This window comes from Pantherophis guttatus, chromosome 6 (assembly GCF_059756535.1).
Source record: "Pantherophis guttatus breed Tessera chromosome 6, ASM5975653v1, whole genome shotgun sequence".
Taxonomy (NCBI): domain Eukaryota; kingdom Metazoa; phylum Chordata; class Lepidosauria; order Squamata; family Colubridae; genus Pantherophis; species Pantherophis guttatus.
In genome coordinates this window covers 103,720,694-103,747,541 of record NC_142068.1, presented here as the reverse complement: position 1 = coordinate 103,747,541, position 26,848 = coordinate 103,720,694, and the positions used below count along the sequence as shown (strand labels likewise).

Below are 26,848 nucleotides of genomic sequence, written 5' to 3'. Positions count from 1 at the left end.
GGAATATTGCTATCCTATCACCCCTAATTCTTTTTTTCTTTAGACTAGACAGACCCAAATCCTGTTTTAGTCTCCAGGCCTTTGATCATCTTAGTTGCTCTTCTCTGCACTTTTCCAGTCTCAACATCTTTCTTGTAGTATAGTTACCAAAATTGGTTGCAGTATTCCAGGTGTGGTCTTACTAGGGTTTTATAAAGTGGCACTAATAGTTCATGTGATTTTTATTTTTATTCTATGCCTCTGTTGATACAACCCAGGATTGTATTAGGTTTTTTGGCTGATGCTGGCACACTCTTGGCTCATATTCAAGTGATCATCCATTAGGACTCCAAGGTCCCTCTCACAGTTACTGTTTTTGAGCCAGGTCTCGCCTAATCTGTACTTATTTTCTGGGCACGTCCGGACAGGAAGGACCATAACCATTACAGAATAATGTCCCTAGGTGTGTATCTGTGACTTTGATGCTTTTCTCTAGACAACCCTCCTCACATGGAGCCCTGGAAAAACTTCAGGGTTCCCAGAGGAGAAGTTGCTTCACAGTGTAATTATCGCCACCCTGTTCTCTGTGACCTCTTCTGTCACTTCTCCAGCAACTACCTTGATGTAAACATCAGACTGAAGCAGCATGGAAGGAATCGTGCATCAGAAAAGGATAAATGCCTCAGGTCATCTCTGTGTGGCCCAAGTTTTGGGGCAGGTAGGAGCTCTGCTCTTGAATGTACTTTCTCTCCTTTCCAGATGAAGCTTGGCTTGTCTCTGTCTGAATCAGGAGAACCGCTGGCATTTCCATCTTGTGGGAAGCCTGGAATTCTACTATATCTTCTTGGTGTCCTTGTTTAGAAAGGGATTGATTCAGCCCAAGGAATGATGGACCTCCTGATTCTGCTCCTGGTGTTTCTGATGCTGCCGTTGTTCCAGCCAGTCTCTGGAAAGCTTAGGAGGAAGTGCCCGATGAATTTGGAGCACCGGGATGGAAAAACTCCACCAAGCTATTACAGGCCAGGAGACCATCTCATTAGCATAGTCACCACAGCAACATTAAGCTCAAATATAACGTTGCCTTTCAACATGGCTCCTTCTAGTCAGTCTCACTCGTAAGTCACTCAGAATGATGGATTTGCACTCCTTCCATTTTCAGATGTAATATTCTCCTTTTTTCCTCCTTATTTCACTTACTCCTATATGGAAGGACCCACCTAATTTCCTGGAAGAGACTCAAATCCAAAGATGGAGAAACAGCTAAAAGAACTCCAGATTATTTCTTCCTCCCCATCCAGTCCTGAGTTCATCTGTTTGAAAACTGACTTTTGTTTAAAGTAACTATTGAAAAGGTTGCAATTTCCTATGTCAAGCCCATCCCTGGAAGCTTTCAAGAAGAGACTGAACTGCCATCTGTTAGGAATGGTTTAGGGTCTGCTTGGGTGAGGGTGAGGGGGTTGGACTAGATGACCTACAAGGTCCCTTCCAACTCTCTTAATCTGTATCTGTATCTATCTATAAGTGCTCATTGAATGGTTTAATTTTTGCCTCTAGTTTTGGATCAGTATTGGCTTAAAATTCAATAGGGCTGTGTGACAAAGAGTAAATACATTAAACAATATCCTGTTATTGTTTTCGATGGTGGTGTTGATAATATGAATATTTTTCCACAGGTGGGCACCTTCAGGTAGGTTATCTCCTGATAAGTTTAGAATTGTCCGATTCATTTTTGCCATTCATGTGGCTAACAAGAATCTACAGCTCCTGCACAATCTCACACTTGGCTACAACATCCATGACAACTCATTGAGCACACTTGCCACTTCAGATGCTTTGCTGGACATGCTCTCTACTGGAGAAGCCAATGTTCCCAACTACGGCTGTGGGAAGAAGGACAGTCTTTTGACTCTTCTCGATGCAGCAAGAAGGGACATCTCTATCCAGATATCAACTTTAGTAGGCACCTACAAAGTCCCACAGGTGTGTGTGTGTGTGTGTGTGTGTGTGTGTGTGTGTGTGTGTGTGTTTCTGTATCTGGTAAAGTGAGTGCAGAGGTGGTGGGTGATCAATGTATCCACTTACATCTTCTCAATGGCATTCAGGAGCTGTTTTTCACCATAGCCATTTTAGGTCTCATGGCTGGTGATTGGGATCCATATTGAGAAGGAGGCAACCATCAAAGCAGCCCTGTCCTCTCATGACACCATCCTCATTGCTGGACACTTGTAGTAAATAGGACCAAAACTCATGAAGGGTGCATACCTGTACCATTATTATTCAGTCTAGACATGAATGACTTACCAGGACTCATAAAGGACCCTCCGGTACACATGCCTAAGACACCAGATACATATATTATCATCTTGTTATACACTGAGAATGGTATTATTATTATTATTATTATTATTATTATTATTATTATTATTATTAGTTAATCTTTAGTGAGATTCACAGCCTTTGAGGCTGGTTAATAGCTCAGCAGCTCGAGTCCTAACCAAGGACCTAGGAACTGTTAAGGTATCGTCGGAGGATGTAAGTTGTTCCGAGTAAGGTGGTTTTTTGTAGAGTCAATATGTTCAAGTCCGGCAAATTTAGAATTTCTAAATAGCGGGGTAGCCCTTTGGGTATTGCTCCGAGGGCTCCAATTACAATCGGGACAACACACAATTTCTTTTTCCACAGTCGCTCAACTTCAATTTGCAAATCCCGGTACGTTGTGATTTTTTTCTCGCTGCTTATCTTCAATTTGTGCATCACCAGGTATTGCAATGTCAATGAACCATACTTTTTTCTTTTCAACTATTGTTATGTCAGGTGTGTTGTGGACCAAGTGCCTGTCAGTCTGAATCCTAAAGTCCCACAAGATCTTGAGTTTCTCATTCTCTAAAACTTTCTCAACCTGATGTTCCCAGTGGTTTTTGCTGTACTCAAATCCAAACTTCTGGCACAATTTCCAGTGAATGATCTTAGCAACACGGTCATGGCATTGTAGGTAGTCAGTTTGTGAAATTTTGCTGCACCCACTGATCAGGTGGTCGACTGTCTCCTCTTTCTCATTGCAGAGGCGGCATTTGCTGTTGGTGGTAACATGTTGAATTTTTGCCTTTATGCAGTTTGTGGCTAGGGCTTGTTCTTGAGCTGCCAAAATAAAGCTTTCTCTTTCTTTTTTCAGTACTCCTGATCTTAACCAGTTCCAAGTTAGTTTCTGGTCAGCTTTGCCTTCAATACTTTTCAAGTATTGGCCATGCAGAGCTTTGTGTTTCCAATTTTCAGCTCGCTGCTCAATTACTTCTTTCTTATATTCTGCTTTTGTTTTAGTTGTCAAAGTCAAAAGTTATGCATTTTAAAATGACATCATATCCATAGAGGGCTATTCAGTGGTGAGCCATAGAGCAAGTAACACCTTTCTTTATCTAGCAGTAGTTTTCTTGGAGACTGGATCTTTGCTCACTCTACATCAAAAGAGCCCAGAGCAAGGACATAAGTGAATCTATTACTTAAATTTAAAAAAATAAATAAATCATAGCTATCCAACTTCCTTAGCCCCATTTATTAAAGTATATAATACCGAGAAGACCCCTAAGGTCTTATATGGAGCTGTGATTTGAAGCATAAGACATATATCCAGTGGTGGGCTGATGCCGGTTCGGGTGAACCAGTAGTTCTCATAATCAGCTGGCCCCACCCATCCGCCCCCACCCTATATTTCCTTCTTTCTGGCTCATCTGATTCACACAGATCCACTGTTCTACTTACCGGGGCTGCCTTAGAAGGTAAGCAGCTGAGCTTCAAATGGCTGTATTTTGAACTCCGTGTGCAAGTGCATTAGGTGTGTGCGTGTGTGCAAAGCCTGTGTGAGCGTGAAGCCCGCATGTGCGCGTGAAGTGCGCGCCAGTGGTGGGATTCAAATTTTTTTTTACTACCAGTTCTGTGGGCATGGCTTATTGGGCGTGGCAGGGGGAGAATACTGCAAAATCCCCATTTCCTCCCGATCAGCTGGGACTCGGGAGGCAGAGAATAGAAGGGGGCAGGGCCAGTGAGAGGTGGTATTTACCTGTTCTCCGAACTACTCAAAAATTCCACTACTGGTTCTCCAGAATTTGTCAGAACCTGCTGAATACCACCTCTGGCGCACACACTCACTGAACCGTTTGTTTAAACTGGTTGCAGCCCACCACTGCATATATCATCACTAAAATAAGCACAATCGCATTAGAAGGATCTTGGGGGTAGATAAATTCTTCCACCCTCAGGGCTGAATTGGTAATGTATACAACTTGTTCCCTGTCTAAAATTGGGGTATACATTTTATATATTGATATAAAATTAAGCTGTAGAAACTGAGATTTCCAAACTTCTGTCTTTTTTAATAGGCAAACATTCCATTAAAAAGCAAGTATTTAAACACAAAGGTGCCTTCGGGCAATATTTATTTTAATGTGAGTGTGCTGGACACAATGGTTAAATGTAGACGATTTAACCAAGTTCCAACAAACTTGTCTTTCTGGAGCTCCAGAGAGACATAACACATTCATTGTTTCAATCTCAATTATATAAGAAAGAAAACATTCAGTAGCTTGGACTGCACCTTATAAAAACAACCTATTGTGATCCTTATATTAAAACAACTTATTTCCTATGATATCAGAATTCAAAAATTATATATAATATGGCACTTTATTAGAACAAAACAGTTCACCTAAAATCTGTATATCTGGGTCTGATTGTGGGAAATTATAAGGGTAATGCAGAAGTATGATTTTCATTCTTTGTGTTCTTGTTTCCTTAATTTTTTTATTCTGTGTTTATATATTGTGTTCTTAATGTTCTGTGTTTTATATTCTGTATTTTTGTAGGCCTCATGACTAATCAACAATAAACTATTCTAACAAGTTCAAGAGAATGAAGTTAGATTTATTAAAAGCTAATGTTTTGGACTTGATCTGAACCCAAATATAAGCATTCTTCGTTGTCTTTTCAGATCAGTTATCAAACTGCTTCAGAGGCTCTGAGTGATAAAAGTCAATTCCCTTTTTACCACCGGATGCTCCCCAAAGGAGGGTTCCAGGACCCAGCAATTGTCCATCTGCTTCTCCATTTCAGATGGACCTTGATTGGTCTCTTTGCTTCAGACACAGAGAGGGGAGAGAATTTCATGAGGATTTTGACTCCTATGCTTGTCAGGAATGGAATTTGTGTGGTTATATCGCAACGAATCTCAATGACTAGACATCTGGCACCCTTCAGAGAGGCCCTCTCTAAGTGGAGACAAGTCAATGTCTTTGTTCACTTCTTAGAATACGTTTCCATTGCAGACAGAATCCTTCCTTTCCATTTAACACTTGAAGGTTTGCCAGGACCCATTGAAGGGAAAGTCTGGATCACCACAAATTTGGGAACATATTCATTGAAAAAACATGGACGTCTCAAACATGTCCACAGTATTTGGTCCTTTAGTTTTCAGGGGAAACAATGGCCAAAAGAGGATGTGTTTGAACCCTACTTGTTTGTAGATGTCCAGTATGAAGATCAGTATTTTCGCTGTTCTTTTTTAAACCGTGTCTCTTCTGTCAACGGTCGGAGAAGATGCACCCAGAAAGCATCAATGGAGACCCAAAAGGGAAGGAACACTTTACAGATCTCAAATAACAAACATTATTACAGTATCATTAAGAGTCTGGTGCATTCCTTGAATGCTGCATATTCCTCCAGATACAGGAGGAGAAGGAAGAAAAGCGAAGAGAGTTTGGGAGCTCCAAGGCTGCAACCATGGCAGGTATGGGGCCCTGCCAAGAATCCATTATCCATTAATTAGATTAGATTAGATTAACAGAGTTGGAAGAGCCTTGTAAGTCATCTAGTCCAACCGCCCGCCCTAGCAGGAGATCCTACCCCATTTCTGACAAATGGCAGTCCAATCTCCCCTTGAAAGTCTCAGTGATGAAGCTCCCACAACTTTGAAGGCAACTTTTGTTCCATGGGTTGATTGTTCTCCCTGTCAGGAAATTTCTCCTTATTTCCAGGTTGAATCTCTCCTTGTTCAGTTTCCATCCATTATTCCTTGTCTGGCCTTCAAGTGCCTTATTTATTTATTTATTTATTTATTTATTTATTTGTTTGTTTGTTTGTTTGTTTGTTTGTTTGTTTGATTTATGTGCCACCCTTCTCCAGAGACTCAGGGCAGCTTACAATGCGTTAAGCAATAGCCTTCATACTTTTGTATATACCTGCTTAGTAGGGCTTTTGGCCCCTCCTAAGCGGAGTTTTTTTTTATATATACAAAGTCAGCTTATTTCCCCCACAATCCAGATCCTCATTTTACCTACCTCGGAAGGATGGAAGGCTGAGTCAACCTTGAGCCTGGTGAGATTTGAACTCACAGTAATTGCAGGCAGCTGGCAGCTAAGTGCTATTTAACAGCACTTTAGTCTGCTGCGCCTTGGATAATAGCTTGACCCCCTTCCTCTCTGTGGCAGCCCCTCAAATATTGGAAGATGCTATCGTGTCTCCCCTGGTCCTTCTCCTCACTAGACCAGCCATGCCCAGTTCCTGCAACCGTTCATCGTATGTTCTAGCCTCCAGTCCCCTAATCTCAGTTCTGTTTGAGAAAAGGTCCAATGGAGAAGGACCTAATTATGCTACAAAAGCCCCAACACTTTTGGCCAATCTAATTGACCAGGGCTTAATATTCCAAAGAAGCTACACCATGGTAGATAAATATTAATATTTATTAATATTTGATATTAAACACTGCTAATTTTAAAAGGATGCATGCAATTTTAAATAAATTCCTGTAGTTATATGGTTTGTGATTAGCATCATAGAATTTTACTTTTATAAATTTAATGGAGACCTTGAGGCCTAACCACTCCTTTCTGCATGAATCCCAGCCGAAGCTTCTTTGGCCTATATCTGCTCAGTCTTTGCATTAAGACAAGAGGAGACTGAATTTCTCAGGTTCACTGGCTCAGTGCTAAAACTGCTCCTCCTTTTATGACGTTTTTCTTCTTATTCAGCCAGAATCTCCTCAGTCTTGTGACTGAGTTCATTTTTCCGTATCTATAAACTATGGAATAACAGTAAACAGATAGAGCTTAATCTTCTGTGTAACATTTTTTTAGTAATTGGAAGAGTGCGCTATCCTCCTCCACAAAGAGATTGTGTTATTGAAAATGGTGCTCTAGAAGCATCTTTTGGTTTCCAGCTGCCAAAACCCAACATAGTTCTTTCCCTTGTTGTCTTTCTTTATGGCTAGAGCAGCTCCTTTCATCTCAAGACAGTTTTTCTCCACTTAATTATCACAATTCCGATCTTACGTAAGTAGTTTCCTAATCATAACATCAGGAAGTAATTTGTTAGTACTTTGCTAAAATCATATTTTATTACCGCCATCCCCACATTTCATTAAAGAAGTGTAATGATATGTCAAAATGATCTTGAGGAATGATGGGGAAGATTTCCTGGGAACAACCAGATAAGAGGGTCAGCCCTCAGCTGAATAACAGGCAAAAAAAAAAAAAAGGAATTCAGAAATGATCATCCCTAACTTTTCAGGCTTGTGGTGGCTCAATGGCTAAGATGCTGAGCTTGTCAATCAAAAGGTTGGCAGTTCAGTGGTTCAAATCCGTAGTGCCGTAAACGGGATGCTCTCCCGTGACTTGTCCCAGCTTCTGCCAACCTAGCAGTTCAAAAGCAGGTAAAAAATGCAAGTAGAAAAATAGGGACCACCTTTAGTGGGAAGGTTGTTACCTTCCCACCAAAGGTGGTCCCTATTTTTCTGCTTGCATGCGCCTTTGGCATTGAGTCATGCCGGCCACATGACCACAGAGACATCTTCGGACAGCGCTGGCTCTTCGGCTTTGAAATGGAGATGAGCACCGACCCCTAGAGTTGGGAATGACTAGCATTTATGTGCAAGGGGAACCTTTACCTTTTCAGGCAATCAAAACTGATGGTGGGAGATTTGTACTTTCAATCTTGCAAGGTTCTGTTGATGTGGCTTTACAATAAAGTAGAATTAGCTCATTAGGATGTGTTTTTTCTGTCAACTATCAGAGAGAAAATTAAATTGGCAAGTTTCTTCTTGACAAATCCCTGCTTTCTTGTAATCACCCTGTTGTTTTCAAGGGGTGTATTCATAATCTCTTTGTTTGTTAATTTATTTGTGAGCTGCTCAAGAATGTTCCATAGAATCGACAAACTTTGTCAATTATTTATTTTCTCAATCTATATTTTCTCAATATGTGGTTGACAAATGTTGCTGAATCCTTTTTGGAAGATAGTGGTAACACTTTTTCCCCCGACCAAGCATATTTGCAATTTAGACAACTGTTGAAGAAAGATTCAAATGTTAACAGACCACATGGGATTAAAAAAAAAAAAAGAAGGGTTCTCCTTTTAAAATACGGGAATGAATTCATTCCAGTTTCACCCCTTCCTTGAGAAGAACGAATTTTGGAATTTTTCCCACTTTAAACTCTACTTGGACCAAAATGGAGATATAACAGCAGATCTGGACTTCGGGTGCTTGTTGGTTCTCTCCGAGGAGGATCCCATCCAACTGAAACTTGGGAGCTTAGAAAGACAGAGAGTAATTATCAATCAAGATGCTCTATCAAGGCTAAAGTTGCTCAACAAGGTGGGGAAAATATTGGAGATTTTTCTCTGGTTTCCAAAGCCCTAGAACCCATTTCATGTGGGCTAAACCTAGTCACCAAGATGGAGAATTGAATGTGGGGAGTGGTACTCTTCTAATTTTGTTAGGTGGCTTAGAAAGCTTCAGTGCTATTGACCAAGATGTCCTTCAGATGCTCTAATATGGAACACTGTTTTCAGCTGATTCAGCCATCTCCAACATGGGGCGCTGGGTGACTAAACTTTATGACGTAGGTCATGGCCCTTTTGTCTCCCCTCTGCAATTCAGTATCCTGGTGGGCAGACCTTTCTTTCTTCATCACTGTTTTGTTCTACTTATTTTTTAAAAAAAAATATAATAAAATAAAAATTAATAAACACTTTAGAATAAATTTTATTATTGAATTTAAGGGATAGACCATCATCCTTGAAAATCATGGCTATAGAAAGAACAGAGGAATGCATATTAATATGGCCATAGGAGGAAGCCACTGGTTGTCTGTCACTGAACATTTAAATCTTTTCTCAGTTCCAACATTCCAGACTTTATCAGATAGAAAAGACCTTTAGGATAGGATAGGATAGGATAGGATAGGATAGGATAGGATAGGATAGGATGGGATGGGATGGGATGGGATGGGATGGGATGGGATGGGATGGGATGGGATGGGATGGGATGGGATGGGATAGGATAGGATATAGAATTATAGAATGGAATAGAATTATGGAATGGAATGGAGTAGGTTGTCTGTCATTGATAGGAAGTGGGAAGTCAGGTGATATTTCATATTTATTTAACCAGAGCCTACTTACTTCCCTAAGGTTTATGTCTACCTCCATTTTCCATGGATGGTGAGTTCTGAAGTTTTACTTTGGCATTCCTTCTTTTCTGCTCAGTCTCTGCCTCAGTCCAAATGTGTGGAAAGTTGTCAACCTGGATTTGTCAAGAGGGCTCGCGAAGGAGAGCCAGGTTGCTGCTACGACTGCCTTCCTTGTCCAGAGGGGACCATCTCCGTTCAGGAAGGTGGGTGACACCAAAGAAAAAGACAGGGAATGGATTCATTCAGACTAGAGCATTTTCATGGAAGTCCAAGTTAAAAGATCGAAGCTTGTTTATTTTCAAACTGCACAATTTCTTATTTAAGGGATGACAAACATGAAGGAGTGGCTGGGAACAGAGAGGAGTTGACAGATTGCACAAGCTTCACTACTCTCAGAGAAAATCTCTCTTCTGCTTTTCAATGGGGAGGTGTCCTTGTAGTTTTTAACCTTTCTGGGAACATCTGAATTCTTTGAAACTTGAGGAATTGTCTTAGGTCCATCTCCCGGAAGGATTATTACAATACATTGTCTACAGAGATTCTCAATTGTCCAAGTCACAGTTGTTCCAAAAGGTGTTTTTTTTCAAAAGGGAACTGGTCTTTTTTGTTTTCTTTTCTTTGAAAATGTTTCACTTCTCATCCAAGAAGCTTCTTCGGTTCTAAGCGAAACGTCTTCAAAGAAGAAAAAAAACAAGATAGTCCAGTTGCCTTTTGAAAAAAACATATTTGGGACACAACAGAATAGCAGAGTTGGAAGGGACCTGGTATCATTTCAGAGTTTGAGAGTCAAGATAAAGTTGACTGTATTTGACTGTACATGAAACTGAGCACCTGCACACAAGATGGAGTTTGGCCTGGGCCACAGTTTGTTCACATGGTTTGAGTGCTAAATGGGCCATGTGACAATTTCATGAACCTGCTAAGTGTGAGAAGTCCTACCAATGTTTAAATGGAAGAAGTTAGAATGGAATAGAATAACAGAGAATAACAGAGTTGGAAGTCTTCTAGTCCAACCCCCTGATTAGGCAGGAATCCCTACACCACTTCAGACAAATGGTTATCCAAGCTCTTCTTAAAAACTTCCAATGTTGGAGCATTTACAACTTCTGGAGCTAAATTGTTCAACTGATTAATTGTTCTAACTGTCAGGAAATTTCTCCTTAGTTCTAAATTGCTTCTTTCCTTGATTAGTTTCATGGTTAGACAACTATGACCTGGATGTTTGAAGATCTCCATAGACACCTTGGCTGAGAAATTAAATGTTTTCAAAGAAAAAAACACAGAAAAAAAATCCAGTTGACTTTCTGGAAAAGCATCTTTGGGATTGCAAAGCATTCTATATGGCTCTCCCGTTGAGAATCACTGAGAAGATGTTGCTGGTCCACAATGAGGTGGTGAGGACAGTTATGGGTCCACCTCATGACAAATATATTACCACTGCTCCCAGGAGTCATTCTTGATTATTTGCAGGACTAGGTTTCCCTGCCAGCAAATTAGATTCCAAAGGTTAGCCTCTTCTGAGTCCTGTATATTAAGAAGTGCCATGTGAAGGACTCAGGAAGTGTGTCTAGAAAGAATAACTTATTTAATTATTTATCTTTAATAATGCAGGTTCCTATGAAAATTCTGCACATTACACAGGAAATCATTAATGTCCTAGGACATCCCTCAATTTAATAAACAGTTAGAAATATATATTTTTTTACAAACTGATATTCTTTTTATGAACTTTCTGTAGAGATGGTAAGATGGTAAGAAATGCATCGTGTCCCAAGAATGTATTTCTTCAAAAGTGAAAGGGTAATATGTTAATGAAATATTGCTTTTTGGTTTTCTCAGATACAGAAAAATGCACCAAGTGTCCAGATGATAAATATCCAAATGCAGAGGGAGTGCAATGTATCCCCAAATTTATAACCTTCCTGTCTTATGAAGAACATCTGGGAAACATCCTGGTGTCATTTGCTCTATTCTTTTCCCTAACCACAGGCTTTGTCTTACTCATATTCAGTAAATACCGGGAAACTCCCCTTGTCAAAGCCAACAACCGGGACCTCTCCTACATCCTCCTGGTCTCCCTCCTCCTTTGCTTCTTGTCTCCTTCTCTCTTCATTGGTCAACCAAGGAAAGCCACCTGCCTTCTCCGACAAACGGTTTTCAGCATCATCTTCTCAGTTGCCGTTTCTTCTCTCTTGGCCAAAACCATCACGGTGGTGCTGGCTTTCCTGGCCACAAAACCAGGAAACCGAGTGAAGAGATGGTTGGGGAAGAGCTTGGCCAACTCCATCATCCTGTCTTGTTCTGCTGTCCAAATTATCATCTGTTCCATCTGGCTGGGAGTTTCTGCCCCCTTCCCTGACTCTGACTTCCACTCCCAGCCTGCAGAGATCATCCTGCAATGCAACGAAGGGGCCGTTGTCATGTTCTACGTCACCCTCAGCTACATGGGCTTCCTGGCTGCCATCTGCTTCACGGTGGCTTTCCTGGCCAGGAATCTGCCTGGGGCCTTCAACGAAGCCAAGCTGATCACCTTCAGCATGCTGGTCTTCTGCAGTGTCTGGGTGACTTTTGTGCCCACCTACCTGAGCACCAAAGGGAAATCCATGGTGGCTGTGCAGGTCTTCTCCATCCTGGCCTCCAGCGCTGGTCTGCTGGTCTGCATCTTCATCCCCAAATGCTACATCATCCTTCTGAGGCCAGACCTCAACACAAAGGAGCAGCTTACGGCCAGAACAAATGTAGCTATGTGAGTCGGACATATTTTGACTGCTAATAGGCCAAACCAAGAAAATGGTGCGAAATGATGATCATACGTATAAAAAATACAATAAATGTTGTAAGCACAAATATCCATAAATAACAATCCTCAGGTTACTTTCCCATCCATCTACTGTTAGTAGCCTCGAGAGTTATTGCCTTAATAAAAAGAAATGCAATCAGTTGTTTTGCAGTAGCAGTTTTGAGAAAATGTACTGAGAAGGAAGGAGTTCAGGGTCCCAAAAGCAGATCCTTCTATGTTTCTGTCCTGCTAACAGGCTCCCACTCCTCCAACAACTTGGTTTTTTTCACAGCTCTTCTCCCTTTTCACCTCTTAGGGGGCAAAATCCTGAAAGGACAGGATTTATCCGCTCAGTCTTCTGGAAATGTTTTTCAACATTCCATGTTTTCAAACATGGAATGTTTGAAAAGACCTTAATGCCAGGCAGAAGAGCTGGGCAATCTAGAGCCAAATTTTGCAACCAGCCTGTCCCAGGTACCCACTAGGAAAGCCAATTGCATAGAAGACTGAGGGTTGTTGTGTAGCTCCTTGTTCCTGATCCTTTATATCTTGCATACTGCTTTTTTGTTGTTGTTTAATGACCCCATAATCCCTTCTGGGGTGGAGTCAGGGCAACTGAATGGAGCTGAGTGTTTACTGGCCCTTCCAGTTGCCAATGCAGAGTTCGCAGCAGATATATTCTCATTGTGCCCAGAGAGAGAAATATCTGCCTGTACCTAGGATCGAACTCACAGCCCCTGATTGCTCCATCTATAGGCCACCACATACTGCTTTTACTTGCAAGGAATTGTCAGTAAGGTTGAAGCAACCCAAACCAGGAAATCCCTCACATCCACGGGCCATTTTGGACAGCATCAAGTCCATGGCCTGCCTGTTTTGCAAGATTGCTGTTTTTAGCTATTCCTGCTTCTCATTTAGGAGAGCTTTACCAAGCCTTATTTATATGTTTTGTAACTGTTGAAGACATTTAAACGTACAGGAGGGCTGTCTAACCAGTTAGAGCCAGAAAAGTCTGTCTGCAGTGTTTTCTTCTGAAGAATGTCTCCACCATTGTAAGCTGGTGTGGGAAGGAGAGCATCACTCCCATAAACCTCTGTTCTGGGAGGGATGACAAGACTGGGTGCATGGTGTGGAATCAAACAGAGGACCTGAAGCAAATATCAGAACAACAGAGCTGGAAGGGACCTTGGAGGTCTTCTAGCCCAATCCCCTGCTCAGGCAGGAAACCGCAAACCATTTCAGTCATATGCTTGTCTCTTCTGAAAAACCTTCAGTGATGGAGGACTCACAGCTTCTGGACGCAGCTCATTCCACTGACTAGAACAATTGATCAGTGAATCAACCTCCCTCCAGAGGTTGTGGGTGCTCCAAAACTGGAAGTTAATCAATAGGAGTCTGGTTTAGCTCAACAGACAGAAGCACTGTAATTTAACACCAGCTGTCTGCAATTAAAGTAAGATCGAATCTCGCCAGGCTCAAGGTTGACTCAGCCTTCCATCCTTTCTAAGGTAGGTAAATTGAGGACCCAGTTTGTGGGGGCAATAAGCTGACTTTGTATAAATATACAAAAGTATGAAGGCTATTGCTTAACGCACTGTAAGCCGCCCTGAGTCTCCGGAGAAGGGCGGCATATAAATCAAATTAAAAATAATAATAATAATAATCAAGACTTTTTGCAGGGTTCATGAAGCAGCAAGTGCTGATAGGACTTCTCCAATATTGAGAGAGGTTCAAGAAAAGGATGCTCTCATATTTATACATCTAAGAAAGGCAGGAGATGCTAATGCATAAGCAACAGACAAGATAAGCACAGATATTCATAGGGAAAGGATCTCAAGGTACTGTAAGTAATGGAGCTCAGCCTATTTCTTCTGCAGATTTTCCTCTGGAAACCAAAAGGGAGGAATAAAACAATAAAATAGGACAGAGAAGGAGCCAGAATGCCAGACACCAAAAGAGAAAAATTTCCCATTGCAAATCTATGGGATTGCTCTAATTAGATTACAGACTTTGGCCTTATATCTCTATGCATCGACTTGATTTAATCAATTCCATTCTTCTAAGAACAGATTTTTTCCACATAGGAAATGCATAATTCCAGGAGCCAGTTTTTGCTTCTGTCTCCAGTAAGTTAGTCCCTTTTGAACTTCAGGAAAGTCCTGTCCTGTCCTGTCCTGTCCTGTCTGGAACACGAGGAAGATGTGACCCATGTGACTATTTTCAGACAAATCATATTTTTTTTAACATGAAAAATCTAGTTTTTTCAGCAACTAAACAATAGGGAGCATATTCTGGAAATCATTGAAGTACATTTGCAAGTATATTCAGAAAGGTATGAACTTAACTGGAAAAGAAGATTAATGTAACCCATGAATTTGCCACTTGTGGAATGTTATCTAGGACTAATACTCTCTAGTCTTTAATTCTCATGTCTAAATTATGTCTGATTGTTTGATTTCTAGTTCTAGTACTGATTTACAAAGCCTTAGTAAGGCCTTGGTATATTGCATCCAGTTCTGGTCCCCACAATAAAAGAAAGATGCAGAGGCTCTGGGAAGTGTGCAGAGAAGAGCAACAAGAATGATTAGGAAGATGGAGGCTAAAACATACAAACGGTTACAGGAATTGGGTATATCTATTCTAATTTTAAAAAAGGACTAGAGGGGACATGATAACATTGTTCCAACATTTGAGGGGCTGCCAGAAAGAAGATGGGATCAACCTATTTTCAAAAGCATCTGAAGACAGGACAAAAAGTGAAGGATGGAAGGATGGAAACTAACCAAGGAGAGAAGCAACCTGGAATTAAGGAGAAAACAGGGAGAGCAATCAACCAGTGGAACAGCTTGACACCAGAAATTGTGGGTGTTCCATCACTGGGGGATTTCAAAGGGAGACTGGACAACCATTTGTCTGAAATGGTATAGGGTATCCTGCCTGAGCAGGGGGTTGGACTAGAAGACCTCCAAGGTCCCTTCCAATTCTATTATTCTATTTTCTAAGATTTGTTCCTCGTTGATGTATCAATGAATGTATTTATTTCTGTACCCTATAAAAAGACTTGACATCCCATCCCCAAAAATAATGCTAAAAATGCTTTTGGCTTAGTTTGAATTCCTTGGTGGTTTGTATTTTTGGGCAGGCAAAATGGAAGTGGATGGTGGGGAATGAAATCCTTCCATTTTCTACCATCCAGTCAGAGCTGAAGAAGCATCTTGGATCAGAAGCAAAATATCTTTAAAGAAAAACTAGAAAGTCCAGTTGCCTCTTGAAAAAGCAGCTTTGAGTCCTTCTAGTAATTTCCCTCAGATGGAACCAAGAGTTGGAAGAGGAGAAGAGTAAAGAAGGAGCAAATAAGCAAATTCAAATCTTTATTGTCAGTGCACGACATATGCACAATGAGATTGGTTGAGCTCCCTCAGTGCACCCCCCAACACAATACAACTCACAGTGAAGACAGTAAATCCCTAACCCAATAAATCATATTAACAAAACAACCAGGCCTATTGCATCAGTGTGAACATGTTACACATTGCGCCGACCCTGCAGTCCATCATACTACATAGTTATGATGTTATTTCTCATTGAGGAGTCTGACAGCGCTCCTTGGTCAGTTTCCATCCATTGTTCCTTGTCTGGCCTTCAGGTGCCTTGGAAAATAGCTTGACCCCCTTCCTCTCTGTGGCAGCCCCTCAAATATTGGAAGACTGCTATCATGTCTCCCCTGGTCCTTCTCTTCACTAGACTAGCCAGGCCCACTTCCTGCAACCGTTCTTCGTATGCTTTAGCCTCCAGTTCCCTCATCATCCTTCTTGCTCTTCTCTGCATTTTTTCTAGTGTCTCAACCTCTTTTTTTATAGTGCAGTGACCAAAACTGGATGCAGTACTCTAGGTGTGGTCTTACTAAGGCTTTATAGAGCAGTATGAGTAACTCACTTGATCTTGATTGTATCCCTCTGTTAATGCAATTTAGGATTGCATTGGCTTTTTTGGCTGCCGCTGCACACTGCTGGCTCATGTTTAGCTGATTGTCCACTAAGATTCCAGGATCCCTCTCACAGTCACTGCCACTAAGCCTGGTTTTCCCCAGTCTATAGGTGTGTTTTTGGTTTTTCTTGCCTAAGTGTAAGACTTTATCTTTCTCTACATTGAATTTCATTTTGTTCGATAGGGTCCAGGGTTCAAGTCTGTCAAGATCCATCTGGATCTTCAGCCTGTCATCTATTCCTGCCATCTTAGTATCATCTGCATGTGCACACAAGAAGGAGTCTGACCTCCTCCATAGTTTCTTTGAATAGTATAAGTGTTCATGGGGCATGGTGGCAATTGACAATCAGTTGTACGCCAAAAAGATCAAATATATTTAACAGAAATCTTTCTTTTTACATAGGGCACCAGGACTCCATATGGACAACTGGAAGGCATAGGATGAAATGGTTGCATGATTGTTGCTGATAAAAAGTTTATTTATTGCTGATAAAAGGTTTATTTACTTTACTTCATTTACTTATTCAATTTCTATATCTATCCACCTCAAAAAAGTGACTCTTATTGTAATCAATTATAACATGTAATAAGGCATTATTCAATGGAAATGTTCACTTTCTCTGTTATCAGGTTTTAGAAAAGTCATTAGACATTAAACATGCCTCCCACATGTGCATCTGTTAGAGATTCTTGTTCCGTATCATATTTTCCCTACAGTTAAGATGGGGCCTTAATAGAATAATGAAGCATTTGGGGAAAAAGATACAAGCCAGGAGACCAGCCCCAGAGGCCAAGATGGAGAAGATCTGCACGGCCACCATGGACTTCCCTTTGGTGCTCAGGTAAGTGGGAAGGAATGAGATCCAAACACTGCAAAAGACCAGCATGCTGAAAGTAATGAACTTGGCTTAATTAAAGCTGTCAGGTAATTTCCTAGCCAAAAAGGCCACCATAAAACTGATGAGAGCCAGGAAGCTCAGGTAGGAGGTTTTTTCTTCATATTTTATACATTGATATAACAATAAAAATAGTAAGAATAGCAGGGGCAGGAAAATATCATCAATATCCATATTATTTATTTATTCATAAAATCTTTTTAAATTAATAGAAAAACAATGTGGCTTATCTAGAATTTTTTAAAAAAAAATATTAATCATTTGTATGAAAAAGTAATTCAGCAAAGCCTCAGTGATTGAACGTGCTTAAAAATAATTATACTGAATGCACCCCAACGTATTTTGTTAGATACTATTGATTAAAATAAATAAAGTGGGAAAGTGTCCTTTTGGAGAGTAATATAAATATTTTTTAATATCCACATTTATTTCCAAGGTGATCATTGGATCTGGAGAGAACAGATGTTAAAGAAAAATAAAAGGGTGGGTTATTGTCCCAGATTAACAAAGATATTTTGTGATGGTTCACATCACTATTTTATTTCATAGAAAAACCCTTCTCTCATTTCATCATTTTTTAAAAAATCAGATTAAATACAAAAAAGCCCCAAGTCAAAATCAAAGTTTCCAATTCTGATATAAATCAGAGATTCTTGTGCCTCATTATATTTTCCCTACAATTCAGATGGGGTTTAAGTAGGATAATGAAGCATTTGGGGAAAAAGATGCAAGCCAGGAGACCAGCCCCAGAGGCCAAGATGGAGAAGATCTCCACGGCCACCATGGACTTCCCTTTGGTGCTCAAGTAGGTGGGGAGGAAGGTGATCCAAACACTGCAGAAGACCAGCATGCTAAAAGTAATGAACTTGGCTTCATTAAAGCTGTCAGGCAATTTCCTAGCCAAAAAGGCCACTGTGAAACTCATGAGGGCCAAAAGCCCTAAATAGCCAAGGACAGAATAAAACATTAAAGCTGAGCCTTCCTGGCATTCCAAGATGGTTTCTCCAATTAACGAGTGGAAGTCCAAGTTGGGAAATGGGGGAGAGGTTATCAGCCAGCTGGCACAAAGAACTGTTTGGATTAGGGGACAGGCTAAGACAATGGAGTTGGTCAGAGGTTTTCCTAAGAGTTTCCTTGTCTTGTTTCCTGGCTTACTAGCCATGAAGGCCAGAACCACCATGACAGTTTTTGCCAAGACAGATGAAACTGCAAGGGAAAAGAGAATGGCAAAGACAGTTTGCCGGAAGAGACAGGTGAGCCTCCTGGGTCGACCAATGAAGAGGAAGGAGCAGAGGAAGCAGAGCAGGAGGGAGACCAGGAGGATGTAGCTGAGATCTCGGTTGTTGGCCTTGACGATTGGTGTGTCATGATGTTTAAGAAAAATTGCCAGAATTGTCAGCGTGATCATAGATAGAGAAAGAGTGAGAGAAGCCAAAGTGTATCCCAGGGTGTCTTGATAGGAAAGGAAGTGGAGTTTCTTGGCAATGCAGTTGTCCTTGTCCTTGTTGGGATATTGGTCTTCTGGGCAGGGATCACAGCAAGCTGCATCTGAAATCAAGAGTCAGTTTTCATTTTATGGTGTGTCAAAAAGGGCTAATCATCCTTTAATACTGATAACCTTGAGGACACATTAGCCTTTCAGCTCTTGGGCTCAATTTCTTTGCTTTATATTTTGCATTTGCTCATTCAGTCTTTTTTAGCAGAGAAGGGCAGGCAGACATAGCTAGATCAATCTTCTCTTTCTCCAACTGGTCTATGAATTTCCTGAGAGACTGATAATGCTGACAGAAGAAGCAAAATAATAAAAATTGAACCTCACCCTCCCCTCCTTCATGAAAAGATTGGTAGCTGGATTTTCTGGTGGCTCTTAAGAGAAGGAACCTATGAATTCTGCCATGAAACTACTTTGCATTAAATTACTGAGAAGCAAAAATTGTGGTCAGGGGGGCAGGAAAATTTAGATCCATAAAATCAGAGGTCCTGCTGAAAAGCATGAATATTTTGAAATACGTCTATCTACCAGAATATCAACAAAATTGATATTTGTTTATACTGAATGACTTCTGAGATCCTCATGGATCTACATTTAAATGTGATCTACCTGTCTGATTAGAAATGGTCCCTTCTGGACAAGGGTCACATTGGTAGCAGCATACTTGCTTGCCCTCTGGAACTTTTCTCCTCTCTCCTGCATGGCACCTCTTCATGCCACATCTGGCAAAGACCACCTTCTAAAAGAGAAATGTATGAGATAGCCTAAGCAATAAACATGCTTCCTTTATTTATGTCCACATTCTAAGTCCATCTTCAGAAATGGTTCACCAGGATCTACCAAGAACATCTCCTGGAGAATTTGAGCCAATGGCACTCCTGACCCACCAATAGATGTTGAGATTGGAATTGGGAATGTGGCATACAAAGAAAGGCTAGTGAAACTGGGGTCCACCTTTTCTAAAACAAAGAATCATGGTGATGCAACTGTACATGAATGACCCCTAGAAATTACTGTTGTCTGCTCTAATTGCAGACTTCAGTAGACGTTCTTCCCAATCCCAGTTCTTTGACAACTAACACATATCAGTCCTCAAATGTTTTACGTACAATGCAGGTTTTCCATCAAACAGCTATCTTGTTTTCTGATTTAATAGACCTGTTTTTTTTAATTAGAAAGATGTTCTGCATGTCCAGGAGAAAATGAAACTTCCCCTAGAACAATTCCTTCCAGCTCACCTTTGTGGCCCAGATGATTGCATTTGAGTTAATGATGAAATCCTGGCCTAGGGGAGCCTTAGGATCGATTTGCCCAACTTTCATGGGAACAAAAGATTGATTGGGCAGGAGAACCCAGTTGAGAAGATCATAACCACCAGATCCCAGTCCATTTTCTGAGAAGGAGATTTCATCTCCAGCACTATTGTTGAATTGGACTTTTCTCAAATAGGGGAGAATCTGAAAGAAAAGAGACCATCAAACATTGGAATACTTGTCTGAAAGACACGAATGAGACATCATGGCTTCTATCATTCTGTGATGGCCCTCTTCTTAGGAGATAAGTGCATGTCTGAAAAACTAAACAAGGTGTTATCCTTGATTGCTTGATCCGAGCAATCAAGGATAACACCAAATATTTCATTCATTTCCCAATACCACAAATGATTCTCTTTATCATTGGGCATTTCTATTGTGGCTTCTTCAACTCCAGCTTTACTAAATGATTCCTACATACAAATATTTTAATTCCACATTTAGAATTTCATTGTATTGTTTTATGGAATAGAATATGGAATGGAATAGAATAGAATAGAATAGAATAGAATAGAATAGAATAGAATAGAATAGAATAGAATAGAATAGAATAGAATAGAATAGAATAGAATAGAATAGAATTCTTTATTGGCCAAGTGTGATTGGACAAACAAGGAATTTCTTTGGCGCATAAGCTCTCAAATGTACATCAAAAATACATTCATCAAGAATTTATTTTATTTTATTTATTTTTATTTTATTTTTCAATTTATATACCGCCCTTCTCCCTGAGGACTCAGGGCGGTGCACAGCCAGAATTAAAAACATGAAATACAAATATTAAAAACAATTAAAATCTATATAAATTTGGCCCAAAATTTAAAAAACCACAAACCAATTAAACATTTAAAAATTTTAAAAAATTTCTTCCTAAGCCAGCCCGGCTTGCTGGAAAAAGTGGGTTTTAAGGGCACGGCGGAAGGCACTTAGGTCTTGGATTCTCCTTATCTCTGGGGGCAACTGATTCCAGAGGGTAGGTGCCCCCACAGAGAAGGCTCTCCCCCTGGGGGTCACCAGCCTACATTGTTTGGCTGATGGCACCCTGAGGAGGCCCTCTCTGTGGGAGCGCACGGGTCGCTGGGAGGTCATCGGTAGCAGCAGGCGGTCTCGGAGATAACTAGGCCCTATGCCATGGAGCACTTTAAAGGTGATAACCAACACCTTGAAGCGCACCCGGAAGACCACCGGGAGCCAGTGCAGCTCGCGCAGGAGCGGTGTTACATGGGAGCGCCATGCTGCTCCCATCATTACCCGCGCTGCTGCATTCTGGACCAGCTGGAGCCTCCGGGTGCCCCTCAAGGGGAGCCCCATGTAGAGAGCATTGCAGTAGTCAAGGTGAGAGGTGACGAGGGCGTGAGTGACTGTGCATAGGGAATCCCGATCAAGAAAGGGCCACAACTGGCGAATCAGGCGAACCTGATAAAAGGTCCCCCTGGTTATAGCCGTCAGATGTTCCTCCAAGGACAGCTGCATATCCAGGAGGACTCCCAGATTGCGAGCCCTTTCTGTGGGGGCCAAGGACTCGCCCCCAATAGTCAGTGATGGAGTCAACTGACTATATCGGGATGCCGGGAGCCACAGCCACTCAGTCTTGGAAGGGTTGAGCCTGAGCCTGTTCCTCCCCATCCAGATCCGCACAACCTCCAGGCACTGAGACATCACTTCAAGGGCATCGTTGGGGTGGCCTGGGATGGAGATGTACAGCTGGGTGTCATCAGCGTACTGATGGTATCTCACCCCGAAGCCACGGATAATCTCGCCCAGCGGCTTCACATAAATGTTGAACAGAAGGGGCGAGAGGACCGATCCCTGCGGCACTCCACAGACGAGAGGCCTCGAGGTCGACCTCTGTCCCCCTGCCAACACAAACTGCGACCGGTCAGAGAGAAAGGAGGCAATACGGTGCCTCCCACCCCCAACTCTTCCAGCCAGAAGAATCATAAGATACAACACTTAGTGATAGTCATATGATACTAAATAAGAATTAAATCATACTAGGAAACTAAATAAACTAAATAAAACAATATCAATCTTAAAGATACAAGCAACAAGGTTATAGTCATAAGTAGGAGGAGATAGGTAATAGGAAGGATGAGAAGAATAATAGTAATACAGTCTTAATAAATAGTTTGACAGTGTTGTGAGAATTAGTTGTTTAACAGAGTGATGGCATTCAGCAAGCCGGGTTGGCTTAAGAAGAAATTTTAAAATTTTTAAATCCTTTTAATTAGTCTGCGATTTTTAATTTTTTGGGCCAAATTTTATATATATTTTTAAATGTTTTAATATTTGTATTCTATGTTTTTTATCTTGGCTGTACACCGCCCTGAGTCCTCAGGGAGAAGGGCGGTATATAAATTCGAAATTAAATTAAATTAAAATTAAATTAAATTAAAAACCATCCTTGCGTCTAGTTGTTCTGGTGTGCAATGCTCTATAACAGTGATGGCTAACCTTTTTTCCATCACGTGCCAGGAAGAGGGGGCAGGGGAGGTTCACGCATGCACGTGCCCACACCCATAATTCTATGCACCCCACCCTGCGCATGAGCATGCAAACCCCCTCCTCCCTGCTCCTGGCACACGGTGGCCCGGTAGGCCCGTTTTTCTTTCTCACCTGGCTCCAGATCTTCTCTATGCATCTGGGGAGGGCAAAAACAGCCTTCCCCACCCACTTGGAGGCCCTCTGGAGGCCTGAAATGGCCCATTTCCCAACTCCCAGTTGGACAGGAAGAAATGTTTTTTGCTGTCCCCAGCCTCCAGAGACTCTGGAGGCTGGGGACAGCAAAAAAGTCACTTCCTGTCCCACCGGGAGTTGGGAAATGGGCCATTTCAGGCCTCCAGAGGGCCTCCAAGTGGGTGGGGAAGGCTGTTTTCACCCTCTCCAGATGCATAGAGAGGATCTGGAGCCAGGTGAGAAAGAAAAACGGGCCTTCCCACCACCCCCAGGCCCTCCAGAGGCAGGAAACAGACTGTTTCCCTACTTCTGTTGGGCCCAGAAGGCCTGAAAATCAGCTGGCCAGTGCATGCATGTGCACCAGAGCTGAGCTGGCGTGCCCACTGATATGGCTACGCATGCCACCTGTGGCACACGTGCCATAGGTTCGCCATCCCAGCTCTATAACATTGTTTTAAGGGTAGGACTTGAAACAATTTATGTCCAGGATGTGAGGAGTCTGTAAATATTTTCACAGCCCTCTTTTTGACTCATGCAGTATACAAGTCCTCAGTGGAAGGCAGGCTGGTAGCAATTTTTTTCCCACAGTTCTAATTATTAGTTGAAGTCTGTGTTGGTCTTGTTTGGTTGCAGAGCTAATGATTTATACATTTTAAATATATACATATTAAAACACTTGCTTTAGTCCACCGTGTTATAAATGAGAAATGCATTTTAGGAATGATGAAATAATTTCTATCCCAACAGTTGACAATCCCATTGACTTTCTCCAGCTGATGGTTAAAGAGAGAAGAATGCAGGAATCTTGAGGGGTTTTGTGTAAGGAAAGCCCAGCTCTGGTTTGTCATCTCACTGTCAAGAGAGGCCCAATGTTTGAAATCTTTTGAAAAGTCTGAGGGATTTCAGGCCAGTCATCCATTATGTTCACTTTGAGTGCTACTGGATGTGCTGAGGTTGACAGATTCTGCTTTCACTCAACAAGCAGAGCAATTGAACACATGGCAAATTAAACAAGTGGCACAGAGTCACACAGAATGCTAAGCCACAGAAATATGAACCAAAGTTAAAAGGAATTGGGTTGATGATGACTGACTTTTTACAGGTTGGATTCAGGCTACATACTGAGGGAAACTGAGGCGGTTCTGCAAATGGGCCCACTAGGACATGTCAATTTGTTGAAGCATCCAAATTTTCATCTTGCTCAGAGCTGACACCTCCCGCATGGATTTGTCACCCTCTCAAACTCAGGTAACCATTGAAGAACATTCAGGACCTTATAAGAACATCATTCCTCTAGAGAGCTTATGGACAACTGGTTTTCTCCTTCCCTCCTTTACCCCTTTCCAATAAAATCTCACACTTTACTGATATTATTTTTTAACAACTGCTGTCTTAAACTGTTCTGAAATGCAAGCATATGGTAGCAAACCCATCACAATTACAAATACAAATTCAGTCACATGTTACAATTACAAATCAGTAATTCAGGAAATACATATGGGAAGTTTCCTCTCTAAGGATCTGTGGATTAAATAAAAAGTCCTATAGATTACCTGCCATGATTGGGCATTTGAGATCCTGTTTCCAAGCCTCAACCTAGTTGGTCGCCCTCCTGATCCATCCATTGCATGTAACGCATGGGCCACAGCATAAGCGGCATTGTGGATGTTGTAACTTTCACCTGTCATTCTTGTATCAAAGATGTAAGTTGGCACATTCTGTAAATTCTCCTTTCCTGTACATTGTTTTTTCTGTACGTTCTTATTCTGAGGTACCTGGTGGAACCTGCAGCCAAAGACCCATTGCCACCATAGTGGGAGAAAGGGGTCCCCTTGTGGGTTCAATGGGTCTAAAGACAGGAGGAAATGGCTGAATTCTGGGACACCAGGCGTGTGGTCCCTAAAATGCAGAGCTCCATGGAAGCGCTTGATATCTTTCAGTATCCCCTGAGAACCTATCACGTTAACTTTCCAATGAGAAGTTAAGATCCAAACTTTCAAAAATGGTTTCTTTGTTAAATCTTCATGAAAATACAATGCCACCAGTACATTTGCAATACTATGGGAGTCTCCAAATAGAATAATCACTTCAGTGCTAGACAAAGTTTTGAAAAGACGAAGCATTTTCAATTCTGTAAAAGCATCAGCATCAAACTTGTACTTGTCATTGAAGGCCAGGCAGATCTCCTTCGCCTTCAGCATTGGCAAGATAGATGAGACGAAATGTTCTCCATCATCATTTTCAGAGGCCAGAAGCCCAACCCAGTTCCACTGGAAGTACAGAAGGAGCTGGACTAAACCCTCATACTCAGAAAATTCACTGGGATTAATCCGGAAGAAGGAAGGATAAACTGCTCTTTCTCCTTGAGTGAACTCAAAGCCAACACCAAGCTGGGGAAAGTGAGATTCTTCTTTCAAAAACAAAGTTAAGTTTTATGGTGACTTAACCATAAAGTGGGTTTAAACCCCTTAAACTTTAGGGGTCACCACTGTGTGGTTGATTGCCCTACCAACCAGCTGACTCACTTTAAGAGACAAGCTGAAGCTTCTTCCCATAATTTCATATTTTGCCTGGTTGTAAGAGGTGAGATGCCAAGGGAACAAACTATCAACCTGATACAGAGAATAAAGTGCACAGAAAGGTTTACTAAACTTTAATGAAGAATAAATTAGGAAGACATTTCTCTTGGCAAATATGGCAATTCAGAATTATCTCATTATCTCTTTGGAGATATATAAAGCAAAACATAAAATATACTGCTCACAAAAATAAAGGGAACACAAGCAGAAGACATCCGAGATCTGAATGAATGAATGAAATAGCCTTATTAAATACTTTGTTCTTTACATATAGTAGTTTATACACTGCTCAGACAACTAAAGGGAACACAAAACTACTGTATGTAGCGAACAAAGTATTTAATAAGGCTATGTCATTCATTCAGATCTCGGATGTCTTCTGCTTGTGTTCCCTTTATTTTTGTGAGCAGTGTATAATAATGAATTCAACTGTATCATGAATTCTCTAAATCACAGACCCCTGATGTAACCCTGCTAAAAACCTCTGGTTCCATCTTTGGCTTCAGTTGTGTGTGGTTTTTTTTATTTGTCTACTCCATAAGTCTATCTAAAGGAGCCTCTTTACCTGTGGGACCTTGTAGATGCTGAAGACGGAGGCCATCTGCCTTGAGGATGTGGGGTTGTCAGCTCCAATGACAGAGAGCAGAGGGTTCTTCCAGTCACTTTTGTAACCTGGAACCATTTGGCTTTTTCTGGAGAGCAGGGAGAGACAGATTATGGAAATCTTCAACTCAATCTGGTGATTGTCATAGATGTGGAAGCCAAGGGTGATGTTGGGCAGGAGGACCAGATCCTTGTTGACCTGTTTGACTGCAAACACCAAAGCCATGAAGTGTTGGTAATTCTTGGTTAAGGGTCTATAGGGAGAAAAACATTGGGGAACATTACAGAAAAGATGGTGAGTGTGTGAGATGGAGTTTGCCTTGCCTCCCATTTTTGTATTTTGCATGAAGCAGCAAGTCCAAAGTACAAATGAGATTTCTTTAAAGTTGTCCTTTCATTAAAGTGGAACGCCTTTGTCAGAAAGAAGAAAAACCTGTCCCTCCATTTCATGGATCCTTATGTACTCCTCTATTGTTCTGCCCTTCTACACTTTGCTCGAGTGAATGTCACCCTTCTTAACTTCTCCTCCAGCACCCGAATTAATTCCAGCCTCTCTTTGAGCATCTAGTTCAGCTCTGCTAAGCATTGCTCAGCACAAGACTCCAACTGGGGTCACAGCATCAGTTTCTTGAAGGCCAACAGTCCTGAGCTCTGCTGATTCCGAAACTGAATTTGTTTTTTGGGTTTTTTCTTGTATCCCATACTGGAAAAGTATGAGTTTTCCACTATAATTTTCTGTCCAAATTAATATTATAAATCAACTTCTTCACTAGGCCAGTGCAGTTTCTAAAGCACCAATAAAGGAGAATATTTGTAGCTCAGGGTTGAACTGAAGGGTCTTTGATGCTCTCAGAGCTTGGTTGTTTTCTTGCTGATGTTTCATTACCCAAACTAGTTCACATTATTAGGGTGTTACCTAGTTTTGGTAATGAAAAGTTTGCAAGGAAACAAGCAAGCTCAGAGAACACCAAGGATGCCTCAGTTTCTATCATATTGTCCCTCCTTACATTTTATGTTGTTTATCATCTTCCTGATGAAGAGTTGTGGAAAGACGGAGAAGTTTGCCTCTTCATTGAGAAAAGCAAAAAG

At 41.3% G+C, this 26,848-nt stretch overlaps 2 protein-coding genes across 2 annotated transcripts; one reads left to right on the top strand and one right to left on the bottom strand.

Moving 5' to 3' along the window:
- Window positions 1-867: 867 nt before the first annotated feature.
- Window positions 868-12,184, top strand: LOC148113217 (vomeronasal type-2 receptor 26-like). The gene is made up of 6 exons (XM_087872372.1): window positions 868-1,094; window positions 1,653-1,959; window positions 4,961-5,755; window positions 8,405-8,617; window positions 9,511-9,637; window positions 11,274-12,184. Exons 1-6 carry the CDS (start codon window positions 868-870, stop codon window positions 12,182-12,184), a joined length of 2,580 nt encoding a protein of 859 aa, XP_087728498.1.
- Window positions 12,185-17,739: 5,555 nt separating this feature from the next.
- On the bottom strand, window positions 17,740-26,461 carry LOC148113216 (vomeronasal type-2 receptor 26-like). Its single transcript, XM_087872371.1, has 5 exons — window positions 26,376-26,461; window positions 25,722-25,848; window positions 24,738-24,847; window positions 24,259-24,362; window positions 17,740-18,644 (listed from the first exon to the last, which is right to left on the bottom strand). The coding sequence occupies exons 1-5, from the start codon at window positions 26,459-26,461 to the stop codon at window positions 17,740-17,742; spliced, it is 1,332 nt and encodes a 443-aa protein (XP_087728497.1).
- Window positions 26,462-26,848: the final 387 nt, after the last annotated feature.

Bases quoted from the DNA above. Each gene is read 5' to 3' on its own strand.
- LOC148113216 (XM_087872371.1), bottom strand. From the start codon at position 26,461: ATGGGATACAAGAAAAAACCCAAAAAACAAATTCAGTTTCGGAATCAG. The intron at 25,849-26,375 runs GTGACCCCAGTT...CCTGCTCTCCAG, and splicing joins GCCTTCAAGAAACTGATGCT to AAAAAGCCAAATGGTTCCAG. The intron at 24,363-24,737 runs GTACAAGTTTGA...CTTTGGCTGCAG, and splicing joins TGCCTGGCCTTCAATGACAA to GTTCCACCAGGTACCTCAGA.
- LOC148113217 (XM_087872372.1), top strand. From the start codon at position 868: ATGGACCTCCTGATTCTGCTCCTGGTGTTTCTGATGCTGCCGTTGTTC. The intron at 8,618-9,510 runs GTGGGGAAAATA...TTTTCTGCTCAG, and splicing joins GGCTAAAGTTGCTCAACAAG to TCTCTGCCTCAGTCCAAATG. The intron at 9,638-11,273 runs GTGGGTGACACC...TGGTTTTCTCAG, and splicing joins GACCATCTCCGTTCAGGAAG to ATACAGAAAAATGCACCAAG.